We start from the raw sequence: 26,935 nt of genomic DNA, 5'->3' as shown, positions 1-26,935 counted from the left end.
AATATCTATTTTATTAGATATCTACAGGGGAACAAGAAAAAGGGAAAGATAAAATCATTGACACCGGAGCTAGCTAAATCTCATTTGGAAATCAGCAACATTATTTAATCCTGTTCTACCTTGACTCTCTGAATGTTTTCTTATAGGCATAACAAAGCCAGCATTTTATCTTGTGTGAGTGCATGTGTGTGTGCTTCTCACACATAAGTCTTAAGAGAATACATAATCCATTTTTGTGGTGGAAGGGAATCTAACTGTCTTCATCTTGGCTGAAAATTACAGGGGAAAATAAGCTTTTTAACTATATCATTGATGAGCATTTTATATATTACTGCCAACTATGTGGGAGCAGAAAACTACAATATTTGAAAAATAACAATGCAAGAATTGAAGCCAATAGTAAAGCCAGGAAAAAAAAAAAAAAACCTTGATAAATGGAGTAGTTTCCAAAGCTAGGAGTATTTAATGCTGAAGAGTAGCCTACCATCTGAAGTTTTGTTTCCATGAAGAGCATACATGAACCCATAGAAAATGTGCAAATATTCTAAACTCTTTGGCTCCCCACTCAACATCACAATTGCTACCTCCCATAAAGGGTCAGGGATACCTATATACCCAAGACATCTGCCTGAGGCAGCAGCCTCTGTCACAATGACAATTCCTGAGAGCAATGCTTTTCAACGTATAACCTGCATAGGAATCACCAAGATCTTCCTAAAATGCAGGTTTCTGTTTTGTGAGTCTGAAATGGGGCTCCAGATTTTGTGCTTCTAACAAGCTCCCAGGTGGTACTGCTGACCCACAATCCACACTTAACAGTAGCAAAAGTCTACATGCGAACAGACGATTACTCAATTTCCAACAGCACCAAATGTCCTGCAAGCCTTAAAGGGCCCCAAGACTGTCTTTTCAGTTTTCACTGAAGAAAAACATATAGGAAGAAAAGTTCATGGACAATACGTCTACAACTTGCTAAATTTTCGCAAACTAAACCTAACTATGCAAGAGCCCGCTCGCCGCAACGGAAGATCCCACATGCCTCAGCGAAGATCAGGCCTGCCACAACTAAGACCCAACGCAGCCAAAAATGAATAAATAAATAATAAATCTCAAAAAAAAAAAATCATCACCAGTATCACAAAATTTCCATTATCCCCACGCTCCCTCCTCGGTGCCTATTCCTCTCCAAAGTACCACTAGCCTGATTTCTAGTACCATAGATTGGTTTTATCTGTTTCCATACTTTATAAATGAAATCATCAAGTTTATATTATTTTGTAGCTTATTTCATTCAGCATTGTAAGACATACCTATATATTGCATGTAGGGTACACCATTCATTGTTACTACTACCTAGTAACCCATACTTATCCACTCTACTGTTGATGGACATTGGGTTTTTTTTTTTTTCTAATTGTTGCCTATGACTAGACTGCAATGATATTTTAGCACGTATCTTTTGGTGATCATAGGAATGGCTTTTTGCCGTGTATATAGCTAAAAGGAAAAGTACTGGTTCGTGGGATATGCATACTCTCATATTTAGTAGATACTGCTCAGCAGTTTGTCCCAAATTTATTCTTCATCCTGAAGTGGATGAGATATCTGATTCCCTCAGCAACACTTGATATTTTCATCATTTTCATCTAGCCACTTTAGTGGTATCCCACTGTGGTTTTAGCTCACATCTCCCTATGTTTAATACAATTGAACACCTATTCATATGTTTAGTGTACATTTTATAGTCTTTTTTGTGAAGTTTTTGCCCCCTCTCCTATTGAGTTGTTGTCTTTCGCTTACTAATCTGTGAGATTTCCTTATATAGTATGAGTACAAGCCCTTTGTTAGAAACGTGTACTACAAGAACTGTTTGTCTCTAATCATGTCTTTGAGTAAATAGTTCTTACTTTTATTATACTCTCTTGTACACTATTTTCTTCCATGTTAGGGCTTTTGACTTGTGCCTTAACAATTTTGCCGGCTTCAAAGTCAGAAAGATGTTCACCTATATGTTTTTTCTCTAAATGTTTTCTTGTTTCATCTTCTCCATTTAGATCCACAGTCCATCTGGAATTAATTTTTGTATATACTGGTGTTTGATACATTTTTGCCATGTGGATATCCAACTAAGGCAGCACCGTTTATTGAAAAGATCATCCTTTCCCCACTATACTCCAGTGTTACCTGTGTCATAAACCATTTGACTATATATGTGTAGGCCTGTTTCTTTCTCATTTGGTATGCAATAGGTAATAAAATGATCTCATCCCAACTCAGGTTGGGAAACTGTTCTAGGTAAGAATGGAATGGTAAGCAATTTTTTTTCTTATTCTTATCCTCTTATTATTAACCCTTTTTACAGTCACTTTACTCTTTCTTTGTAACTTTTTCTTTACAAAAAGGTTTGGCTTAACTAATGTATATTAGTTCAGACTCCTTTAAGTGTTATAAATCTAAGTAGCTTAAGCAAAACAGAAATTTTATTATAAGGAAGACGGTGTCTCACAAAGCCATGGACACAATTGGGGCTGCGGCTCAGAAAGCCCTCATTACTCTCTGGCCATCTTCTCCGGCCTCTATACTTTACTTTCTTCTCTCTCACACTCTACGAAATATTTCCTCTAATTCTCTGAAGCACATCGCTGAAAATCTGGCCTCAAAACTCTTGAGCTGTAATATTTTAGAGCTTCAGTCATCTGAGGGACTTTCACTTCCTTGGTCTCCCAAACCAGAAAAGATTACGAATAATATATATTTTTATCCAGCACAGACTTCATCATATATAGTAGCTATCATGATGATGATGGTGGTGGTGATGGTTGTGGTTAGATTATGAGCCTATAGCCTCATAATCATTCACGAATCTCAAGGGCCAAATTTAATTGCTGGCACTCAGATGACCAGTATAGGACCAGGTCCCACCTTCTCACCACCCCAGCCATTGATGAGAAAAGAAGACTTTTCACACGATCAAGCTGGGCCCCAGTGGTTTAAGAACTGGGCAGGGTGGATCCCAGACACGGTAGATGTCAAGATCTACACCTTGGTGAGTGCTGTGTACTGAATTGTATCCCCCTCAAATCCATGTTAAAGCCCTAACCTCCTATGTGATTGTATTTGGAATAGGGCCTTAGGAGGTAATTAAGGTTAAATAAGGTCACTCCAATAAGGGTGTGGCCCTGATCTGAGAAGATTAGCAGCTTTATAAGCAGAGGAAAAAGGATCTCTCTCTCTGTCTCCATGCATACACACCACAGAGAGGACATAAGAGGACATAGTGAGAAAGCCACCAATTGCAAGCCAGGAAGAGAGCTCTCATCAATAAACAAGTCAACCGGAACCTTGATCTTAGACTTCTGGCCTCCAGAACTGTGAAAAATAAATTTGTCATAAGAGCCACCCAGCCTGTGGTATTTTGTTATGGCAGCCTGAGCTAAGACAGTGGGCATGGACAAAAATCAGCAAACCTTCCTTGCAGTTCTGTCCAGCAGACCTCTACTGTCTAACCCTATTCCAATTTCTAGTCATTGCCACTTCGGCCTGAGCCTGTTGATATCCTTAGTGACCCTGTAAGAGGACCTTGCTGTGATTTAGCCCCCTTCAGCTTAGCCCACTCCACGAGCTCATGACTCAGGAGCCACTCTGAGAAAATCCATTTTCTGTTCACAAACTTGTTAGTCATCGCCAGAGTGCTTTTCTCCCTGAGTCCTCCCATTTGGAGTATCATTAAATTCCTGAGGCCCCTACCTTTTCTCCAGTTTACCATTCTAAGTCTCAGGACTGTAGCCAACCTGTCCACATCTGCTGGACCGCCTCTGCAAGACCAGTGCAGTTTCTGCATATAGAGCAGACTCTTCACAAGAACGAGTCATAAAGATGGGATCACCAGCTCTCCCATCCAAGGCCAAGGGATCAGAAGAGGAAGTAGGAAGTCAATCTCCGGACAAGTCAACCATTACAGAACCTGGAAAATGTAAGAGGTCTGGCCTGCCAGTAGCTTATTATAGTTTGGTTTTGCCCCTCTTTATGCCCACCTAAGACCCTTAAACTCCTCACTCTTCACATATCTGGAGGCTAATCCCATGTGAGAAACACTTAGAAAAACAAGTGTGACAGCTCTGCTTGAGGCCCAGAAAGAAGGCTCTTTCTGAAAGGGGCCCTTTGGTTGTTTTCCCAGGTAAGATGTATAAGACTTGATCCCTGTTGCCTGAATTCCTTTCTCACCACACCCAAGGTCATTTTAATGAAAATTCCAAAGTCCAAGCCAAGAGGATAGAATTGCTCTTAATCCTTCAGCAGTGCCGTCATTTGATCCTTAGACCCGCTGGGGTGATTATGGTGTGTCTGCAGAGCACAGCTAAGCAGACAGCAGAAGGAAGTGGCCGCAAGTGCAGGAGGCTGGTTTCCTGACCCTTATTTCTGTGTCAGTGTGCTGTTGTTATTCCCAAGACCCAGTGGCCTATAGCCCCCCCCACCAGCCTTTCTCCCTATCGTCTCGCGATAACACTGACTGTCATAGCTCTTCCTCATCGTTCAGAGAAGTCTAAGAAGTCATTGATATTTTCTTAATATTATTTATTTTATTGAGAAGGTTGAATCCGAATATAATTCATTTCCTGGTTTTCTGCTACCCAGGGGAGGCTAAGATTTGTATGGAACATACAGTTGTACTTCCCGACACCCTTATATCTGTGACTTAGCATTTCATTAGAACGTTGAAAAATTGTGTTGTAAAGGGAAATGGAAAATGAAAGAAACAACTTGGGTGCTTTTTAAGAATGTTTAATTTGTTTTTATTTTCTTTCTTACTTCCTGAGTGATGGGGGAATGAAAAGGCTGACGACCAAATGTCTGGGATTTTCTGGGACCTCTCTGTCCCCTGAGCCAGATATGTGTACATTCTCCAGTGCTGCAAGGACTAATCATCAGTCTCGGCCCTTCCTAATGACCAGACTGAGCGGCAGCCCCCCGCTTCCTGTCACGCTGAACCCTGGAAGCCAACGTGCCGCCAGCCTCCAGCAAACCTGCCAAAGTCATCTGCTTTGTTATTTTCTTACCTCTGAGTTGAAAGGGGTAGGTCCTTCTCTACAACCGGCCAAACGGAAGGGAGTTGGGGGAAGCGCTGCTTCAGAGTGTAAAACAGATTCTTTTCTTTTCAAGCCCTAGAGGCAAACATGTGTAGGCAGTGTCCCTCTCACATTAAAAAAAAAAAAAAAAAAAAAAAAAAAACCAAAACTTTCTTTCTATTAAAATACTCAAGCTTAAAAAGAGTTTTGGAAACTGCTAAGTAAAGATAAAATCTGAAGCATGATCATTATAAACAATGTCTTTAACTTTCTCATTTTTTCCACCACATACAAAAGTATTTAGGGAAGATAAAAGTGAATCTGAGTGTTTTCTCCCAGGAATGATACCATATTGACTAATATTCCCTAACCTTTTTCTCCTTCCCCACTACCACCCCACCCCATCCCATCCTTCCAGAATTTTCTCCCACAGGTACTGTTCAGCCAGAATGGGGGCAAGGAAAACTAGGCAGTAAGTGGCTGTCACAGTGCCAATGGCCTGGGAGCATGCAGTGGTCGTGCTTTTCCTCCTGACTCACTCCAGCAAGACTCCCCCGGACCCTGACACTCAAAAAGCACAGTTAAACATAATAGGAGTTTACTTCAAGCTGCTATTGGTGGTGTGATTAAACTTCTCGATTTACTATGAGATATCCATAACTTCCTGAAGGGAAGGTGAGAATTTTTCGATTTTACTTTAATTCTTGCAGAAAAAAAGAAAGAGTTAAAAATATACATACTATTTAGAAGGTCTACCGGGAACACAAAAGATCACTATCCCAGAAGACACTCGATAAATGTCACTGCCTGTGCCCGTGCCTCCATCCACACCTGTGTGTACACAGGGAACAGTGAAGTCACGGCGACCATTCTCAGATTTTTTCAGGAAAGCCAAGATAATCCTCTCCATGTAACTGTTGGCACCATACCTAACCTCCTAAATAAGCCAATAAATGTTTTAACATTCTTTGACAGTTTTCAAATCCTACATTAACGTATCTGGGCCTCCAATGTGACTCTGTTTTACAGAGAGGGGACCGAGGTTCAAGAAGGTCAGGAAAATAAGGAAAAGGGGGTAGGGACCAGAACCCAGGGCTTCTGATTCGGAATCTTCAGTCAGATGGTAGTCCTACCTCTGTGACCACTCACAGGCCATCTAGCCTTGGGTACATTGGATGATGTATCTGGGTTTGGATTCCTTTATTGCAAAAAGGGTGAGAAGGAAAAGAAAGTTGAGGAGGGTTGAACCAGCTAATGTTTCTCTTATTTTCTACAGTTCCGTAAATCCAAGAGCCTTCCCAGGATACCTGACTGGCGTGGCGTCTTCTTGAGTTTCTTGAGAAGAATGAATAATGACTTTTTGCCTCTTCTTTCTGTAAGCAAGAAGTCAGTTGAAGTCCCATAACTTTTGAGATTTCCACCAACTGGCAAATTTCACATCGAATAGGAAGGCTGATGCCCTTCTCAAGATCTCGGCAGACCTGTGTGGCTTATGCCCTATGGTCTACATCAGTGTCCCTGCTCCCAATGATATCCAGGCTTTACTGTAACATCCAGCAGCTATTACTCCCATTTTTCCAATGAAGACTCAGATGTAAGCCACTGTCCCCTCTTCATTCTTCTCCCCACCAGACACTACTCACTGAAAGCACTGGAGTGTGTATCTGGCAGAATTTTAATGAAGCTTAAGTTCAACAAAGAAGGTGGCATCACAGCACTTTGAATTAATATCCATTATGACACATCCTCTTCTTACAAGTTCTCTGCCACCCCGGGCCACAAAGCATTCTCAGAGACTGGCAGATCTCAGCAACCCCTTTCCAGATGCCTTGCTGCCTAAAACTTCCAGCACCAGCACCATCAGGAGAGGGGGAACAGAGGGCTGGCCATGTCCATTCAAAGGATGCAACAAGGCAATTTTCTAAATAAAAAGCCACCACCTCCAGTCACTAAGTGCTTCCCTCCCTTGGCGAAGATGGAGCTGTAATCAGCTGTGGGTTTTTGTTTGTTTGTTTGTTTGTTTTTGTGGTACGCCCAGCCGCTCCGCGGCACGTAGGATCCTCCCGGACCGGGGTGCGAACCCGGTTCCCCTGCATCGGCAGGCGGACTCTCATCCACTGCGCCACCAGGGAAGCCCTAATCAGCTGTGTTTTAGGCAACATTTTTTTTTCACTTTGCCACACTGATGTCAACGAATGTGGTGGAATGAAAAGCACTTAGCCTGCCGCCCATCCCTGCTCCTGCACCTGGATCTCAGTTTCCTTGTTGAAGAAGAAGGGGCTCAGAAAAGAATGGACTCTGAACTTTTTTATGAGGAGGAGCTTCTTATAAACTCCCGTCAACTGAGACAGAGAACAAACTTATGGTTACCAAAGGGGAAAGGGGCAGAGGAATAAATTAGGAGTTTGGAATTTGGGATTAACAGATACATACTACTACCTATGCGAGAGATAAATTACAAGGATGTACTGTATAGCACAGGGAACTTTATTCAATATCTTGTAATAACCTATAATGAAAAAGAATCTGAATATATATACCTACATATGTGTATGTATGTATAACTGAATCACTTCGTTGTACACCTGAAACTAACACAACATTGTAAAGCAACTATACTTCAATTTAAAAAAAAAAAAACATCCCATCAAATTTGAGACTATTAGAGAGGGGAGAGAAAGATGCAGTGCTGGCCAGGGGCTGCAGGTGACAGCACAGCTACTGAGAACAAGGACAGGGGAGTCAGAAGGAGACCCACCAGCTCAGTGAAAGGAAGCCAGGTACAGTAATGCTCTGGACTGAAGTCCGATAACCTGGCCCTAATCCCAGCTTTTCATTACTCTTAGAATGTTGATCTTAGTCAAATCGCCTGACTTGTTTAGGTCTCGTCTTACTCGTCTGTGTAAAAATGTGTAAGTTCTGCCCCATCTGTCTCACAGGGTTTATATGTGATTGAAATGAGGTAATATATGCGGTCATATAAAATGTTATATAAAATATATAACATTTATTATCAGCTGATCCCTCCTAGTTTATTGGTTGATTAGCAACAACCAGGAGCCATCCAGTGGAAACAGTTCATCCAGTGTAGATTTTGTTAAATGGACCATGAGTCAATCTTACCAGGATTGTCTTATATCAATTTGATGTCAGTTTTCTAAAAACACAAACATCTTAGAAAATGCAGGTGATCCTATATAATGCCCGTGGGTGATGTCTGATTGCAACTGTCATTTTGTGTTGAAATATTGGCACAGGCAGGCTATACCATCATCATAGAAACTCACGTGAGAAATATATGTTTCTATGAAATACATGTCTCACATGGGACGGCAGAGTTAGAAATACAGTAATCCTCCCTTATTTTTCATTTTCGAAGAACACAAAATTCAGAACATTTTAGTATCAAAATTATTATTATTGTTGTTACTATTATTATGATATTGTAACTATTTTTATTATCATGCTTATCATTTTTATTGTGATATACAGATTATTTTCCTTTCTGGCCATTAACCTAAATGATCTAAAGCTTCATCCTTTAAGATCAAGGGAAGATTTACAAGACATTAATTGTCAAAATTTATTATATTAATTTAGGCTACCAGTTGCATCATTCAGAAGTTATACAAATTGTATCCATAAATATCATAGATTTGGAAGATGAAGAAACAGAAATTAGGTTTGAACACAGAGATTTCAGGAAAAAAATGAATGGGATTAAGGTTCAAACCTGAAGATAAATTAAGAAAAAAAAATTCTCCATACAACGATTTATTTTCTTCAAGTTCAAAGGAACAGAAATATGTTAAATTACTTACACAACATTGCATTTTAGCATTATTTGCTTCTCTTTTTAAATATAGATTCTTCAGGCTTTTTACTAGAATTATAAAATTTCTACATGCTTATTCCTACTAAAGATAAATAAAGAGAATAAAATCTACCCCTGAGAGGTAACCACTTTGTAACCTTGTGAGCTGGAGGATGGGCCCTTGAATACTTAGAGCTTACATCATTCAGAACGATCTTTGAGGAAAATGGCTTCAACCAGTATCATCTCACCCACCCTCCCCTTCAGTGACTCTGGATTCGAGAGCTCGCCTGCTGGATGGAGCCAAGCACTGCCCTGACGCCAAGGATGGAAGCAGGGCCCACTGTGCTAATTGAAAGCACAGAGGGAGAAAACTTGGCCCCCTTCTTGGGTGGACCTCTGCTGAAAGAAGTGGTCTCTCACACTGGCACCAAACCCACCCAGGCAGACGCTCACTGCATGAAATATAAACGCAGAGCGAACACAGAATGTAAAAATCTCTCAGCTGGGAGAACTGCTACCCCAGCAACTCTGAGCAACACTCATGAAGCCTGCTGTGCATTCCAGAAAACCAAAAAGTGAGAGCCCTGATAAATCAGATAACCAGGTTATTAATGAGGCAATTTCCCCTTCCTGCTCACATGCTGTATTTATTTTTTAATATAAATTCTCATCATCTTAAGCAATAATACACTCTCTTCCTGTAACCTTTAAGAACTTGCCAAATGGAGCAGTACAAACATATTACTCACATTTTTTGTGTCTGTTTTGTCAGTTTTTAGCTTACACATACAAAAATCTTATAAATACAGTCAGCCTTTTAGTTTTTTCTGGTTTTTCTTTGCTTTTTTTTTTTTCTCTTTTATAGAAGTAATTTTAACTTCTAGTTTTATAATCAGCTTTTTTTCAGGTTATATAAAGTGGACACTTTCCATGGTATCAAATATTCATTTACTATAGCAAGTTTTGTTTTGTTTTGTTTTGTTTTGTTTTTGCGGTACGCGGGCCTCTCACTGCTGTGGCCTCTCCCGTTGCAGAGCACAGGCTCCGGACGCGCAGGCTCAGCGGCCGTGGCCCACGGGCCCAGCCGCCCCGCGGCATGTGGGATCCTCCCAGACCGGGGTACGAACCCGTGTCCCCTGCATCGGCAGGCGGACTCTCAACCACTGCGCCACCAGGGAAGTCCTATAGCAATTTTTTAAACAATTTGGTTAGTAGGATTATTTTTTCAACAAAATTGGATGTGGAGCATGTGGGATCCTCCCAGACCGGGGTACGAACCCGTGTCCCCTGCATCGGCAGGGGACAATTTGGTTAGTAGGATTATTTTTTCAACAAAATTGGATGTGAACCCCCGAATATAAAAAATTAGTAAGAGCTTAGCCATATTCTAATAACTTCATGGCAATGGCTTATAATCCCACTCATGAGGTCCCACCCCATCCTTGACTCATACACTGTCCAGGAAAGACAACAGAACCTAGGTCAAAAAAAAAAAAACAAACCACTTCATCATTTGTAACGAACATATGGCAGTAAATATTGCTTACTGTTCAATTAAGAAACATTCCTGTTCATTTTTTAACCTCTTTAGGTAAATTATTCAGATCGCCAGGAGGGAAATCATTAGGCTCAGAATTCCATATTGAGCAAAATCATTAATGACTAAGTGGCCAGGGTCAGGCATGATACGAAAACACTTGCTCTGCCGATCTGTTTCACAGGGGATTCTGAGCTAAAGTATTTTTACAGTTTGAGATTCTGGACCTTGTCAGAGAATTCATGTATGCCAAATTGTTATGTAATCATTAAAATAACAAGGCTTTGGAAGCACTAGGAAATATATAGAGCAATTTTTTTGAGATTTTTTTGAGATTTTCTTTTGTCTGATCAGGGCAATTCATCTTTTGAATTACCTGTGCCCCCGGGCAGAGCAACATTTCCCAATGAAATTGTAACCCAGCACATTTGTTTCATTGGCAACCTGGCCTTCATCCTGATCATGGTTCCATTTGAAAATAATGATCATCATAAGTGACAATGGGTTTCCTACAGAACATCTTAGTTTAAAGGTCTGAGTAATTGACTATGACCAAGTTACATCAGCACTCCAAATTGTAAAGACAGTGCCATGTTCTAAAGAGACTTTTCTGATAGAATATCTGTACATCTCAGTAAGCTAAAAATTCAGACCATTTCTGCCACAGTAGATGTCAGAGATTGACACGAGTTGATGGAAAAGAACATGGAACCCTTTTGTTTTAATAGACAGTTAACTTGTGGTAGGTAGAATTTGCTGGGCTTCTTTACAATATGACCAAACATGCTGCCCACCTTTTACGGACAGAACCTCTATCATTTGTTTCCCAGGAAAAACAGTTGTGTGTGTGTGTGTGTGTGTGTGTGTGTGTGAGAGTGTGTGTGTGTGAGTGTGTGTGCGTGTGTGTGTACGTACAGACAAATGCTTTGAGGAATAAGTGTTTTATTTCTTCATATCCTTTCTGCCCCTCTTATGGACAAGGGTTATGTCAGGCTTCAGTTGATATTTACTTCAGTTTCTAATCAAACAAAATACATGTATCCATGTATTTTTGAATATTTTTGAATATTTATATCTATATTAGACTGTAAAAGTGATAAATGCTATCATCCGTGCACTTCATTTTGAGTACAACATCAACAGAAGTATTCAGTGAACCATTTGTCAAATGAGAAAATCCATGACAGATCAGGGATGTGTTATGAGAAAGTGAAAGGGGAGTGAAGAAATCAAGAGAGTAAATTAGATGATAGAAATTAGAAAAGGAAAAAGAAATGAAAGCGGATGAAAGTTTGGAAAGCAAGGAAGAAATCAAAATGTTCCTTGGAAGTGAAGACTTGAGCAGAAGTTTAAAGCACGGACACTGAAGTTGATTATGGAAAAATTTCATAACCTTTGTCCCAATTTCTTCTTCTATAAGATGCATTCCACCTATACCATAGGGTAAATGAGGAAATGCAAGTAGAGCGTTTAGCAAAATAAAGTGAAGTAGATGATCAATACATATTAGCTATTAGTATAAGTTAGGGTAATTGACATTAAGAGTATCATGATCATTTGTATTATTTATAGAACTTACATTACTATTTTAACATAATTTCATCTTCTGAAAATCAATTATTCTAGGTGTCAAATCTTGCCATTCCTCCTTTTTAAAAACATGTCTAATACTGGTCATAAAGCTATCATATAAAGAATATTAGAAAAAGTTAGTAACAGTCAAATTAGTTCCTAAGATATAATAATGATCCTTAGCTAACTCTTTAAATCAAATTTTTCCTGCATAAATAAAGCTGAGATCAATTTCCTATTTTTTAATCCACTGCTCAAACATGATTTGGATGTCCTGGGATTCTAAGAAAAACAACTGAGTCTTTCTCCAAAACTTTTGTACTCTTCCCCAACTCCTCTTCTTTTCTTCCCTACATTTTTATTTTCAAAAGATCATTCACAAAATTAAAAATCTCACTTTGCAAAAGCACTCATCTTAGAAGGAGAACAATCTAATCATTCTTTCAAAGAGTTACCATCTTTAAATTTAGATTTATATCTGTATTCTAACCTGATTTTTTTAATAAGTGTTAGCTCTGAGGACAGAAGCTGTATTTTCTTCTTTTATATCCATCATAGTAACTATTTCAAACCTGTCCATAGAGCAGATAATCAATACATATGAAAAATATGTTAGAAATGAGAAAAGGACAAGAAGCAGAGGTTAATTGCAAAGGTCATCCAATTTTAGATTCCTAATGAGAATTCACTGAGTCTTTTGGATTTCACCTCTTTCACTATGATTGAAATGCCAAGTACAAACTGAACAGTCTGCTAACAATCTAAAAAGAAAATATATTACCATGATTGTACAGGGAAACTGGAAGCGATTTTCTCTTGGGTTGGAGGTTTAAACAAACAGGAAGCCCTGTTTAGGATTTGTCTTCATCATCTTTCATCACAAGTCAGCCTGACTTCCTGATGAAGAAATGTGGAACTGCTTTCAGATACGAAACCAAAGGGGGCAGAAATGCCAACCCAACAATCTCCAACTTTAAATTCAAAGTGGCTATTTTCGAACAGCCCCTCTCGATCAGACCCCAGCTCTCCAAGTAAAATGTTGTCTATTAAAGTCTATAAGCAGTGGGCAGAAAATGAGTCTTTGTTAGGATCCAGCCTCATAGTCAAAGAATCTCACTTTATTTCTACCATCGAACACCAAGAAGGAATGAGAAACAAACCATATTCTAGAGAATAATAATAATCACAGACCCCTTAAAGTGTTTTCTTCTTAGCATTAGTAAAATAGTTTTCCGTAGCTACCTGAAATAATATTGTTTATGGAATGAAACATAAAGACTTTATCAAAATCTTATAGTTAGTTCAGGATGGAAAAGGAATAATATTTCACAATTTGTCTCTAATCCATATATCTAAAATTTTATGTATATCTACTTTTTGAAGTTAGTAATTCCTTCTTAAACTTAAAATTCATGAAACTATTGATTAAACTGCCATTACGAAAATAACAAATACATCAGTTTTCAGGGAAAAGTAAAATTTGAGGATTTTTAATTCAAATAAATTTCTACAGAAAGTTCAAGATGAATTGATAATTCTCTTAACATGAAGAAGCTAATGCCAAAATTTGAACTGGAATTTCCAAGGGATACAAACTACTAAAGAATGACTAGTACTTTATCTAATAGAAAGTGGAAAAAATACAAAATCAGGACTCTTATCACTCTAAAAAGTATAATGAATTATATCAATTCACACAGTAGATTTTTATCTACTGGGTCTGGATGTACCATTATTTCACTTGAGGAATTTGCAAGACCTATTCTCACTGATACTTCCAAATATGACTTATTCCAAGGTTCCATTCTTAAGTATTCTTGAAAACATTAGTTTAATATAAGAAAGGAAGAGCTATCATAATACAAAAAGAAAAACAAGAGCATAGTCATTAAATATGATTTGAACCAGACTAATAACAATAAACATCTTCAATTTAAATATATCCTGACGCAATTAAATTCTAGAAGTCATTGATTAATGTCGAAGCCCAGAAGACAATGCAGGCAACTACCACATCACAAACATTCCAGATGTTTCTTGAACCCACAGTTCTCTCCTCACTTATCAAACCTGTGACAACTACCATTCAGTGTTTTGTATTGCCTTTCAAAACTGCATCTTTAATATTTATTTTTTAAAAACCAAAGAAGCAAAGGAGAAAGATGAAAATAAATTCCACAAAGACATATAGTTTGTCTAGATGAATGTGCATGAGAAACATATAAATGAATTTCCTTAGAATGATGCAACCCCTCCAAAAAAAATCACAGGAGTCATCACCATGGGTGGTAGGGTGCTGAGTTTCCCACAGGAAGCAGCTCAGGTAATTGCTTGTTTGTTTTTGTACTGAGAGGCATCCTATTATGTGCCTACGGGTTTCTTCTAGGAGAAAATCTGCCACATAGCTCATTTTGTTTCAGGCATTTCATAGGCATTTGTCTCCCGCGTTTAGAGGGTCCGTCATCTTAATAAGTGTCCCGTAGAAGAAATGACTAAATGGGAAATACATGTTGTTGGCAAAAAAGTTATGTTAGAACGTAAGAAAAAAGTCTGCAAATAATGTAAAGATACGAATTCAAAGTAGGAAAAACATAGTCACTTCTGGAATAATACAACAAATCGGAGAAAAGTTAGGTTATCCAGCCAGTTCGGTAGTCTGGAAGGAATTCCAGTGTTGAGGCCACAGTTAGGCAAGCCCATGAAAGGAAGTATGGGTTAGCTCATCACTACCTCCATCCCCAAGGATCCCAGTGAGGTCAGTGTAAGAGCTCTGCAAATAACTCTGGCCCGCATATACTGCACCAGGCACTGTGCTACACAGAGGGGAGATCGTATTCACAAATGAACACTCTCTGGTCCCTGCTGTCATGGAATTTAGTCCAGCAGAGAAAACAGACCCATGAATAAATTATTCCAAAGTCAGGGAGGAAATAATGACCGTTATGTCCAGGGTGCAGTGGCATCCATGCAAAAGGCGGGCACTTGGTCCAGTATGAAGAAGGGAAAGGCTGTCCCGGAAGGCTTCCGGGAGGAGACAATCCCCAGGCTGGGCTTTGAAGGATGGGCTGGAGATGTGCAGTCAGCAAGATGCAGATGAGCAGAGGACCATTCCAAGTTATGAAAGCGTGAGCAAAGACACATACTTTCAGAAGAGGGTGGGATGTGTGGGCAACTGCTAACCATTTAGTACTACCAGTGTATATAAATGTTAAAGTATACCAGAGTATACATTTTTAAATATAAGGCTGAAGAGGCTGCAAGGGGCCAGACCTCAGAGAACGTGTGACCCACACTGTGGAGCTTGGATATTATCCAGAGGGTATCGGGAAGCACCTGGGAAACAAAACTCCTCTAGTCCCTTCACTGTCCCTCCCTTGTCACCACACACAGGACCGTCGTGAATCTACCACCTCCGAAAGTGGTGGAGGTGAAGGGGGCGAAGAGGTACCAGCTTGTTCTTTCTCTTCCTGCCGCCATCCCTGAATTAATGTTAACTCTGTTCCCTTTGCAGCCTCATTGGATTGAACATAGGGTATTTGGGACACAGAATAAAAAGTGAATGAGCGTCACAAAGAAGCAACATTAGAAGAAATGTTAATTCTAATACAAGGCAAGGGGAAATATAGCCATAGCTAGAAACCAGAGAAATAAAGATTAAGCAGGAGTATAGGAGCAGACACGTGTAGAGACACGCATCCAAATGTGCTAGTGTGAGATGGTGAATATCCACGAACACATAGATGGACATACAAATCATGGTAAGAGAGTCTGTTCCACACGTAAAATATCGTTTTGATGCTTAAATAAGTGATTTCTATACATATTGTAGGAGGTGTAATTACAATGAGATCTATTCCAAAATCTTCACGTGGAAACCAGTCCAACTATTTTATAGGCTATGCTCTATATCCATGTATAGAAAAATAAATTAATCAGAAAAGTGAAAACAAGTATATTTGGGAAAGTTGAGTGACAGTGTTGATCTGAGAAAAAGAAAAACATAAGAAGAAGAAGGATGACTGAACAAAAAAGAGGAAATACAAACTCCAGCTATAATAGTCAACCATCTTCAGTGAGTGTTACAACGTGCTACTCTGGCTACCCTGCTAAGGGCCTTAATCGCATCTCATTAAATCCTCAAACAGACCTTCTACTATTTTTCCCATTTTACAAATGAGGAAGCTGAGGCTCAGAGAAGTTGAGTAGCAGAGTCGCTAAATGAAAGCCATGCAGGTAATAAATGGCAGGACTGGAATTGGAATCCAGGGGTCAGAATCCAGGTCCCCTGAGTGGAAAGGGGTTGCTCTACCAAAGAGAAAAACTCCAGGTAGAAACCATGCATTTACTGAAGCAATCCAACCCCAAATAATAACCCCCAAAAAGGCTTCCCTGAACACATATGTCATGAAAAGAGAAAACCACTAATTTTAATTCTCTTCAGAATATCTATGTTAAAAAAACATTTGACATCTGTGCTCTTTTCCACCATGCTCCAAGCATAAATAACTTGTTAATAACAAACCATCCTGGTCTGTAAATGAAAATTCCACAGGGAAAAAACAATTTTGCACATCTAGGAAGAAGCTATAAACAATACACCTTACTTTATGTACACAGACATATCCTCCCATCTAAAAAAAATAATGACATGCATGCGAGGTCCAGCTACAACAGAAAGGAATTTGCTTAAATTTATGACAGAGCAAGTGGAAAAATCACTTTGGAGAAGGTCTCCTGTCAGTAAAATAAATATCTAATTAGCTTTATCTTTCAATTGGCTAAATAAAGAGAGTAACCAATTACTCTGACCAGGAGTTTATTTATTCAACACTCTTTATTCAGAGCTAATAACCTCAACAGCTTCATGGTTCTGAATGTTAGTCATATTTGAGCAGAGTTCATCCGGCTATTGGTCTGATTTCCCTATAAAAGGACAGTGTCCTGAATATTGTTATATTACACGAACTACAGTTTAATTCAAACATGGAATAATGTTGATTTTAAGAAGAAAAGTCCATAACTCATTATTTTCAAACTTCTGATGTCTATATTAATCCTTTTAATGAATAATAATACCTTTATTATCATTACTAATACTTGTTGGTGGCTGATGATATCATTAAATGATTAATGCATACTTATATTCCAAACATCTTAAAATTCATTCAAGTCTTTGTCAAATGTCTAATAGGTACAATAGAGGGTGTTTTAGTGATAAATAAGGCATTGAACTGGAAATCAAGGACCTTCCCATGTAGTCAGCTCCTCTTTTTATCTGATAACTCCCATAATCACTGCCTAAATATTTGAACAAACTTGTAGGCTAATCTTTCACCATACCTCTCCTATGGGACAACCTTTGTTCTCTTTTCAGTGTATCTTAACCATATTAAGAAACCCAGCCCACATAATAAGACTTCTATTTCTAAAACAGTGGTGAATATGGTGCCTGATATTTTTACTTTTTACTTCTAAATGCAGCTAAGTTCTAAGTGTTTCTGTGGAGAAAGAAAACCCACAACAGAAATTATTTGCTTTTTTAAATTTAAAATGTTACATCTTCAGGTCATACTTTCCACAATGAAAACATGTCCGCTTGTTGACATGGTCTACTCTAGCTGAAATGACACAATCATTTCAACCCCCTGAATTTAAAAGTGAAATGTCTTTTTCTTCTTCCAGAAAAGAAAGAACCACCCTGTGATTAAAACTTCCCACAGTTGCTTTTAAGGTGCTTGAACTGAAAAAAAAAAAAGTCCTCCTCTATTTTTATCAGAAATTACCCTTCCCACACAAACGCTGTGGCTAGCTCCGAGTGCCTGGCGAGTTGAGTTCTTTGCCACAGTAGCCTTCTCCCTATCCCTCCCTCCATTGCCCCACTCCTTCCAGGAGTACAAGTGGGCAGGATTTCCTATCTCGTTCCACTGCCCCCTCCCAACAGTGGTTCCCTTGCCCTCTCCAGCTGTGGCTTCCCTCAAATTGCCAAGCTGCACAGAATGTGCTCTTAACCCTGCATTGGTTGCCATAGGAAATTGAGTCTTTAGATGATGTAATATCTAAACAACAGCACCTCCTCAAATCTTTTCAAACAAGAATATCTCTGAATTGCTCTTGAAGTCACTATGTGTCCACCTAGAAAGACTTTTATTAGAAAGACACAGACGTAGAGAATGAACTTGAGGACAAGGGGAGGGGGAAGGGTGAGCTGGGACAAAGTGAGAGAGTGGCATGGACTTATCTATACTACCAAATGTAAAATAGATAGCTAGTGGGAAGCAGCCGCATAGCACAGGGACATCAGCTCGGTGCTCTGTGACCACCTAGAGAGGTAGGATAGGGAGACACAAGAGGGAGGAGATACGGGGATATATGTATATGTATAGCTGATTCATTTTGTTATAAAGCAGAAACTAATACACCATTGTAATTTTACTCCAATAAAGAAGTTTAAAAAAAAAGACTTTATTAGACCATTGTCAGTATTAATTTATACATTCACCCAATAGTTACTGACCATCTATATTATGCAAGTCACTTTACTAGGCCCTGCGGGAGAAAACTCATGAAATGACAGCATGACTGTCCTCTGGAACTCATAGTCTAGAGGAGGTGGATGCAAACCTACACAGACCTGATATAAGGAAATGCTACCGACCGAAGTACCAAACAGAGGGAAAACAAAAGGCAGAGGGAATGGGAGGGTCAGGAAGAAAGTACGAGTTGTTGACATGGCCAAGGAAAGGTTTCATTGATATTTTGAGATTCTGCCAACTGAAATATCAAAAAGCACCAAAAGTACTGAATGAAGTAAACAGAGACCACAATTCCAAACAATTAGAATACAAATTGGCATTCTTCTTTGGGAATAAGGATCGGTTTAACAATACATAAGTGTTTATAGCTCTGGGGGAAATCCCTGAGAAATATAATAAAGATTTATATACATCAGGTTTTAAACAATATTCATTGACAGACATCGACTATGTGTCCCCAGGGACCTGGATGAGACTGGAACTTCTCTCTAGCTTATTTCCACTCTAATTGTAACAATCTACACTCTCCCTTCCTTTGGCTCACGTTTAATGAAGACATGATGAGGGCTTCACCATATTCTTACAAAGCTCTGCCATATTCAACCTTCATTCAACAAACATTTGCTGAGTACCCACTAAAGGCAAGGTTCTGGGTTAAGACAAACAAACAGAAACAAAATACAGTCCTTACCTTTAAGGAGCTCACAGTTGGGGGGGGAGGGGCACCTCTAATGAGTGAAATGGGAGAGGCACTGAAGGAGTGGGGAAAGGAAATGTGGACAAACAAGGGAGTGGGCATTTAAATGGAGGAGAGGGAGAGAGAAACAATCTAGGGAGAACTCACAGGACGGTCACTTATGAGGAGCATCTAGAAGAATGCTTGCTTGCCTTTTTCCTACAGAACAGTAACCAAATTTCTTGGAATGAAGGCAAGAGCCAGAATTTACAGAGTCAAATTAAAAGATTTAAATATGTTCTGGAGAGGGATTTATACTTTATCCTCTAGGCATGAGAAAGAATTTTAAGCTACTGAAGAAGTTTAAACAAAGTAAATGTATGTACATATGTGTATTATACATATATGTATACATGTATTAAATGGATGGATATTTATGTTATCTGTATTTAATACTATATTAATGTTATAATTAATGTTGTAATGTTAGAATTAATGTTGTGTAAATTACATACATATGTAATTACTCTGGCAAATCAGTGCAAGATGGATGGGAGAAATAAAGCTAAAAGCAGGAAGATGAATTAGGATACTACTCCAGTAATTCAAGTAAGAGATGGGGGTACTGGAACTTAGTGAAAATTGGAATTGAGAGAAAGGGATAAAGAAATGTTTCAAATATTTAACTGATAAATCTTGATTACCAATTGCACGTGTGAGGCTTCTTGCTCTCAAGAACTTGGGAGGATCTCCAGGTTTCTGACTTGGAGGCGGGGGTACAGAATTGCCAGTAAAGTATATCCTGAGCATAATAGAGGTAGAACTGTTTGAGGTAAGGAGAAAATAAGTTGATTGAAGCTTGTTAGCTATGAGGTACCATGGGTCATTCAGATGGATTCATCCGAAAGATACCTGGAAAAATGTACGGCAACATTCTGCTCCGCACGCAAAGGTACATGGGGGAAGTAGAGAAAAGAATCCAGATTGATTATGGCTTAGACTAAAAACATTTAACAGAAAGGTAGCTGGAAACTCCCCAAATACTTGGAGATTAAACAACACACTCCTAAATAACACACAGGTCAAAGAAGAAATCTCAAGAAAACTGAAAAATATTTTTAACTAAATGAAAATGAAAACAAAACCTCAAAATTTGTGTAATGCAGTGAAAACAGTGCTTAGAGGGAAATTAAAGAAAAGAAGAAAGATCTAAACTCAAAAAACTAAGTTTCCACCTTAGGAAACTAGAAAAAGAAAAGCAAATTAAATCTAAATTAAGCAGAAGAAGAAAAGAAACAACAAAAATTAGAGCTGAAATCAATGAAATTGAAAACAGTAAATCAGCAGAGAAAATTAGTGAAACCAAAACCTGGTTCTTCGAAAATATCAATAAAATTGATAAGCCTCTAATCAGAATAACTAAGAAAAAAGAGAGAAAACAACAATTACTAATACAAAAATGAAAGAGGAGACATCATTACAGATCCCATAGATATTAAAAGGATAATAAAGGGATACTGTGAACAAATCTATGCCTGCAAATTTGATAACCTAGATGAAACGGATCAATACCTTGAAAGATACAATCTGCCAAACTCACATTAGAAGAAATAGGCAATCTGACTGTGCCTATATCTATTAAAGAAATTGAATCAATAATTAATAACCTTCCAAAAGAGAAAGTACCAGGCCCAAATGGTGAATTCTACCAAACAGTTAAGAAAGAAATAATACCAATTCTCCACAATCTCTCCCAAGAAACAGAAGCAAAGGGAATACTTCCTAACTCATTTTATGAGGTCGGCATTACCTTAATACCAAAAACAAAGACACTGCAATAAAACCGCAGAACGATATCTCTTATGAACATATATATAAAAATCCTCAACAAATATTAGCAAATTAAATCCAATAATGTATGAAAAAATTATATACTGTAACCAACTGGAATTTATCCCACGTATGCAAAGCTTGTTCAACATTCAAAAATTAATTAATGTAATATATCACATAAACAAGCTAAAAAAGAAAAATCACATAATCATATTAATAGATGGAGCATTTGACAAAATCCAACACCCATTCATGACAAAAACTCTCAGTAAACTATGGATATAAGAGAATCTCCTCAACTTAATATAAAGAACATCTACAAAAAACTTACAGCTAACATATTTAACAGAGAAACTGGAAGCTTCCCACTATGATCAGGAATAAGGCAAGGATATCGGCTCTTGCCACTCCTTTCATCATTATACTGGAAGTTATAGCCAATGAAATAAGACAAGAAGAGGAAATAAAAGACATACTGATTAGGAAGAAAGAAGTTAACTGTCTTTGTTCTTAAATGACATGACTGTTTATGTAGTAAGTCTGAAAGAATTGACAGAAAAACTCTTGGAACTATAATAAGCAATTATAGAAAGGTTGCAGGGTACAAGGTTAATATACTAAAGTCAATCACTTTCTTATATACTAGCAATAAACAATGGAATTTGAAATTAAAAACAAAATACCATTTACCCCCCAGAAAATGAAACGCTTGGGCATAAACTTAACAAAATACGTATAAGATCTAAACATTTAAAGGTTAAAAAGTACTGTATTGTCCTATATACAGCTTTCTTATATTTGGTTTTCTGCTAAGTTGAGAACCTTTTTAGCCTTAAGAATCATGCAGTAGAGCATCTTCTTCGGGGTTTTAGTCCATGTAATAAACCAATTCGTTCACGTGTATTAATTAAACAGAGTCAGTACTTATGTTTAGAAACTACCATGCTGGGAACTGGGGATTACAAGGCCAGTAAGAGAGTTCTGACCTTGTTTATTGAAGAGGAAAAGGGAGAGTGAGAGGAAATCAAAGAGGAAAAAGTTTAGTGGCATTTGTGCTTATGTTCCCCAGGTTTGACATATCTTATATTTTTATTTTTCTCTTGGGGGCATAGAATTAGAAAAACCACCTAAACCAGTTAACAATTATTTAGATGTCTCCTATGTGAGGCACTGTTAGCCAGATCAAACATCAGACAGCCAAGCCCTGGAACCACTCCTCTAATGCAGTTTCTTCCAGAAGTACTACCCAAAAAGAGCAAATGTATCTATGCCATAGGGTGTAGGACATCAAACCAAGGATATCTAAGACAGGAACAGTGCTTATCTTCCCACTTTCAAAGGATTAGGCACACACTTCAAAGAGTGTTTACTCTCCTATCTCTTGGATGCCTTGGTCTAGTAGCCAGTACTAACACCCCATTAGCACTTCATTAGCCAGGGCTCAAGAATGCTGGAAAAGAGTTCTGGACCTCGGAAGCATCCCCAGACTAAAACTAAGAGGATTCCTCCATTTTGCTCCAATGGTCATTTATAACCCCAAAAGAATATATATCTGAGTTCTAGAGCTGGTGTCAGCTGGAAAAATGTAGCAAGGTAGGACAAATTTTAATATCCAGATATCATATATCCAAATCTTCCTTTGAAAAGACACCAAAATAGGCATCAGGTCTAGGACCACCTTGGCAACACGTGAATCCAAAATCCTTAACTAATAACGAAATTTTGCCATTAGCCTAAGACTTTTACAATAACTTCTTGGCCTTTTGTGCTTTCTGTCTACTAGAATTCCTATTGCTTGTACACCATTTAATCCAACGATTCATAGTGCAACACCTGGGACGTTGCAGGCGCTGAAATTCCCATACAACAGTTCAAAACATTCTTTCTTCATGAAAAGCAAAATCATCTCCCTGAAGATGCTGTTATTAGCAGATGGCATCTGCTTCCATGGCTTCCTGCAGGAGTACTGAACCTCCTCTATAAATTTTCCCTGATGCATTTCACATAGTACCCATCAGACTGAAAAAACACACCAGCCTAAAAGGTTAACATAATGTATAGTTGCCAGATAACTAAGATTTTCAGTAACTCTGTGCTACTGAAGTGTTAAAGGAAGGTCAAGAATCCTCACTTACTAAGGAAAAAAAAAGAGCAAGACCTCTTGATGCTGTTTTGTTCTAGAGGACAGTATAACAGTTACTCTCCTTAAATAGCTAAGAAGAAAACTGGAAATATGTGATGAAAATTAAATGCGTAATATCCCTTTAAAATAATGAAAATTTCTGATAAAGCTCAGTTAAGTGCACTCAAAATCTCATGCCTTGGTTGAAAGGTCAAGTTTTCCATGGAATATTGAGCAGGGATTGCACTTGGAAATTGCAATTAATAAAGAATGAAAGGCGGGGCTTCCCTGGGGGCTCGGTGGTTCAGAATCTGCCTGCCAATGCAGGGGACACGGGTTCGAGCCCTGGTCTGGGAGGATCCCACATGCTGCAGAGCAACTAGGCCCGTGAGCCACAACTACTGAGCCTGCACGTCTGGAGCCTGTGCTCCGCAACAAGAGAGGCTGCGATAGTGAGAGGCCCGCGCACTGCGATGAAGAGTGGCCCCCCACTTGCCGCAACTAGAGAAAGCCCTCGCACAGAAACAAAGACCCAACACAGCTAAAATTAAATAAATAAATTTAAAACTATAAAAAAAAGAAAAAGAATGAAAGGAAAAAATCTTATTTGATATGCTATCTTGTGAAAACACATTGGTAAAAGAAATGTCATGTCTGCAATTCTAGGCCAGTTGTATAATCTAAGAATAGTAGCAGGGCAATTTACTGACTATGCAAATTCTATTTTGTTGTTAAGAATAAGATGAGTGATTTAATGAATGCGATAAAGAAGGTATACAAAAGGGGGATACAATGAAAACTGATAGGGGCTTCCCTGGTGGCACAGTGATTGCGCGTCCGCCTGCCCATGCAGGGGAACCGGGTTCGCGCCCCGGTCTGGGAGGATCCCACATGCTGCGGAGGTGGCACAGTGGTTGCGCGTCCGCCTGCCCATGCAGGGTAACCGGGTTCGCGCCCCGGTCTGGGAGGATCCCACATGCTGCGGAGCAGCTGGGCCCGTGAGCCATGGCCGCTGAGCCTGTGGGTCCGGAGCCTGTGCTCCGCGACGGGAGAGGCCACAACAGAAGGAGGCCCGCATACCACAGAAAAAAAAAAAAAAAAACTGATAGTTTCTCCCACTCCTAGTGTCACTTACCACTATCAACAATTTCTTCAACAAATGTTCCATCATAAATCTATACATATTTTTATTCAAATGGACACATATTATTTACACAGTTCTGAGCTTTCCTTTTTTATTTAATAATATATTGAAATTTGAAGTTCCTTCCATATCTACATAAAGATAGCTATACATTTTCATTTTTAGTGACTACATAATATTCCACCAGCATTTAACTTTACTTTGGGTCATTTCCAGTTTAGTAAGCTAGGTATGAAATCTCCTTTTTTCAGGATCTTGTTTCAAAGTGTGGTAGTTTTGCAAAAATAAAATGGAAACATTTTTCTACTCAGTTCCAAACAATGTATAAGGGAGCTTTGATATCTTTTCTCAAGATCTGAATGATTCACATTTAAAATACTATGAGCCTTGACCTTTTCTAAAAGGATAGCACTTTCAATTCTTTTTCATTTTCTTCTTTGTAATTGTTCTGTTTGAGTTTTCTCTTTCATCTGAAATCAATTTTGGTCATATACTTTTCTAGAAAATCATCCATGTCTCCAGGTTTTCAAATGTATTTGTTAAAAGAAAAACCTGAAACATTTCCCATAATTTCCTCTGTATCTTATTTTTGCTTTGGTTTCTAATTTTGTGTTTTTACTGTCTCCTTTCTTCTTTTTAATTAGGTTAACTAGTGATTTTTTCTGTGTTATTGGGAGATTCACTTATGCATTAGTTCTGTTTTTCTGTATTCTAATTTATTAATTTTGCTGTTATTTTAATTAAATCTTTACTTCTGCTTTCATAAGATAGTTTTGCCAGTCTTTTCCAAACTTATTCTGTTAAAAGACTTTTTCATTTGTGCTCAAGGCCATGAATTTTCTCCTGAGCATGGCTTCAGCTCTATAACATATGTCCTCTTGTGCCATGTTTTTATTATTGTTATTTTCTACATGCTCTGTGACTTCAATTCTGATTTTTCTCTTTGACCTAAAAATTGAGAGTTTCTTTTGTTGTTATTGTTGCTTTTAATTCTAGATGACTGGGATTTTTTAATTTTACTTTTGTAATAAATTTCTAGTTTCAGTGCATTATGATCTATTACAATATTATGCACTCTTTCTAGTTTACAGAATTTATTGAGGCTTTATTTGTGCCCAGATATATTATATGTTTGTTTGATTTTAATATCCATAAGCATTAGAAATGAGACCATCTTCTCTGATTTCAGATCAAGGGATTTGTGTGTGTATATATATATATATATATATATATATATATATATATATAGTTAAGATTTCACTATTGTGTACATTTTCAAAGAAAGACGCATAGGTATTCTATTCCTTGCATTCGTTCATCTCTGAGATGATCTGTGTACTATATACTCAAACAGCTTAGCTTGGTCCAAAATTCTCAAATTCTCTGAGAACACTTTCTTTCCTTCCTAACTTTTTCTTCTTTGGGTTATTATTTTTCTTCTTGACCTCTCATTTCACAAAAGTAATACTGTCTTGAAATGGTTTTTCTGCTTGTGGGCATAATCCTTATTCCCATGTGAATTAATCACCTACCTTATAGAATAATAATAATAACAATATTAACTTGTTGAGTACTTTCTACACGCCACTTTACATGGATTAGCTCCTGTTCCTCTTTCTTTTGTCTTCAATATCTGTGTATAAATTCCATGCTCATTCTTTTCAGAAAATGGTACCTCTGAATAAGGATTGTTCTTTCAGGACCAGCTGAGATTGATTGGTGTGGGAAAAGCCAGGGAGGAAAACTAGGAATGCAAGTACCTTGAATTCAAATATATTATCTCAAAGTATTTTCTCATTAATTCTGAGGCCTCGCTGTGTCTCCAGTTACTGCTCCCTGTATTCAAGTTGCTAAACCTTCATTTTTCCTGTCCTTTCCACCAACACAGAGTAAGGATATTTTGCTGGGGCATTGCAAAGCATCTGTGGGTGCTTAACTGAATATCCTAAAAGTAGTGTATGCATTTTTATATACACATACATTTCTACATACTTGCATGCTATACATACATACATAAACTTATTCTAAGTTTTACTAATATAAAGGATCATAGCAAACAATTTACAAAATAATAAAGTAATTGTAAAGTCCAGGTAGCCAAGTGATTCTCTCAGAATGCTTTCATTGAATTTGCCAAACTAGTACCCAACGTACGGTGGTGACTGACAAAAAGTGTGGTTCAACATGAATGTTGGATGATGTTTTCATTTATGTTAATAAGTCAAATGAAAGTGAAACAGCAAAGATGCACATCTGGGAACCTCACTCCTTAGTCAATGACTTGAGCAACTTATTTGCTGAACTAGATAATAGATTCAAACACTAGAGGAATACTTCCTTAATTTTTTGTGCTAGAGCCATGACACTGCTAATTTTTATTAGCATGATTAAAATTTTCTCTATCATTTTAAGTCAAAATAATAAACAAGACCAGAAAGGGCAGACAGCAGAAGCAAGAATAACTACAATCCTGCAGCCTGTGAAACAAAAACCACATTCACAGAAAGATAGACAAGATGAAAAGGCAGAGGGCTATGTACCAGATGATGGAACAAGATAAAACCCCAGAAAAACAACTAAATGAAGTGGAGATAGGCAACCTTCCAGAAAAAGAATTCAGAATAATGATAGTGAA

General features: G+C 38.1%; 1 protein-coding gene across 36 annotated transcripts in view; it reads right to left on the bottom strand.

Moving 5' to 3' along the window:
- The window catches only part of LOC114486617 (uncharacterized), a 323,771-nt gene that overhangs the window by 166,699 nt on the left and 130,137 nt on the right, over positions 1-26,935 (bottom strand). The window contains exon 6 of one of the 36 annotated variants that reach the window (XM_055086214.1): positions 6,374-6,439. The exons of 33 other annotated variants lie outside the window; for them this stretch is intronic. In XM_055086214.1, coding sequence (XP_054942189.1) covers positions 6,374-6,439 — 66 coding nt within the window. Of the gene's footprint in view, positions 1-6,373; positions 6,440-12,874; positions 12,890-26,935 lie in introns of those variants that run through there. 2 more of the 36 variants (XR_008617900.1, XR_008617905.1) reach the window with 2 other exon arrangements.

The sequence above is a fragment of the Physeter macrocephalus genome, chromosome 7 (genome assembly GCF_002837175.3).
Source record: "Physeter macrocephalus isolate SW-GA chromosome 7, ASM283717v5, whole genome shotgun sequence".
Taxonomy (NCBI): domain Eukaryota; kingdom Metazoa; phylum Chordata; class Mammalia; order Artiodactyla; family Physeteridae; genus Physeter; species Physeter macrocephalus.
This window is presented reverse-complemented; position numbering and strand designations above follow the sequence as displayed.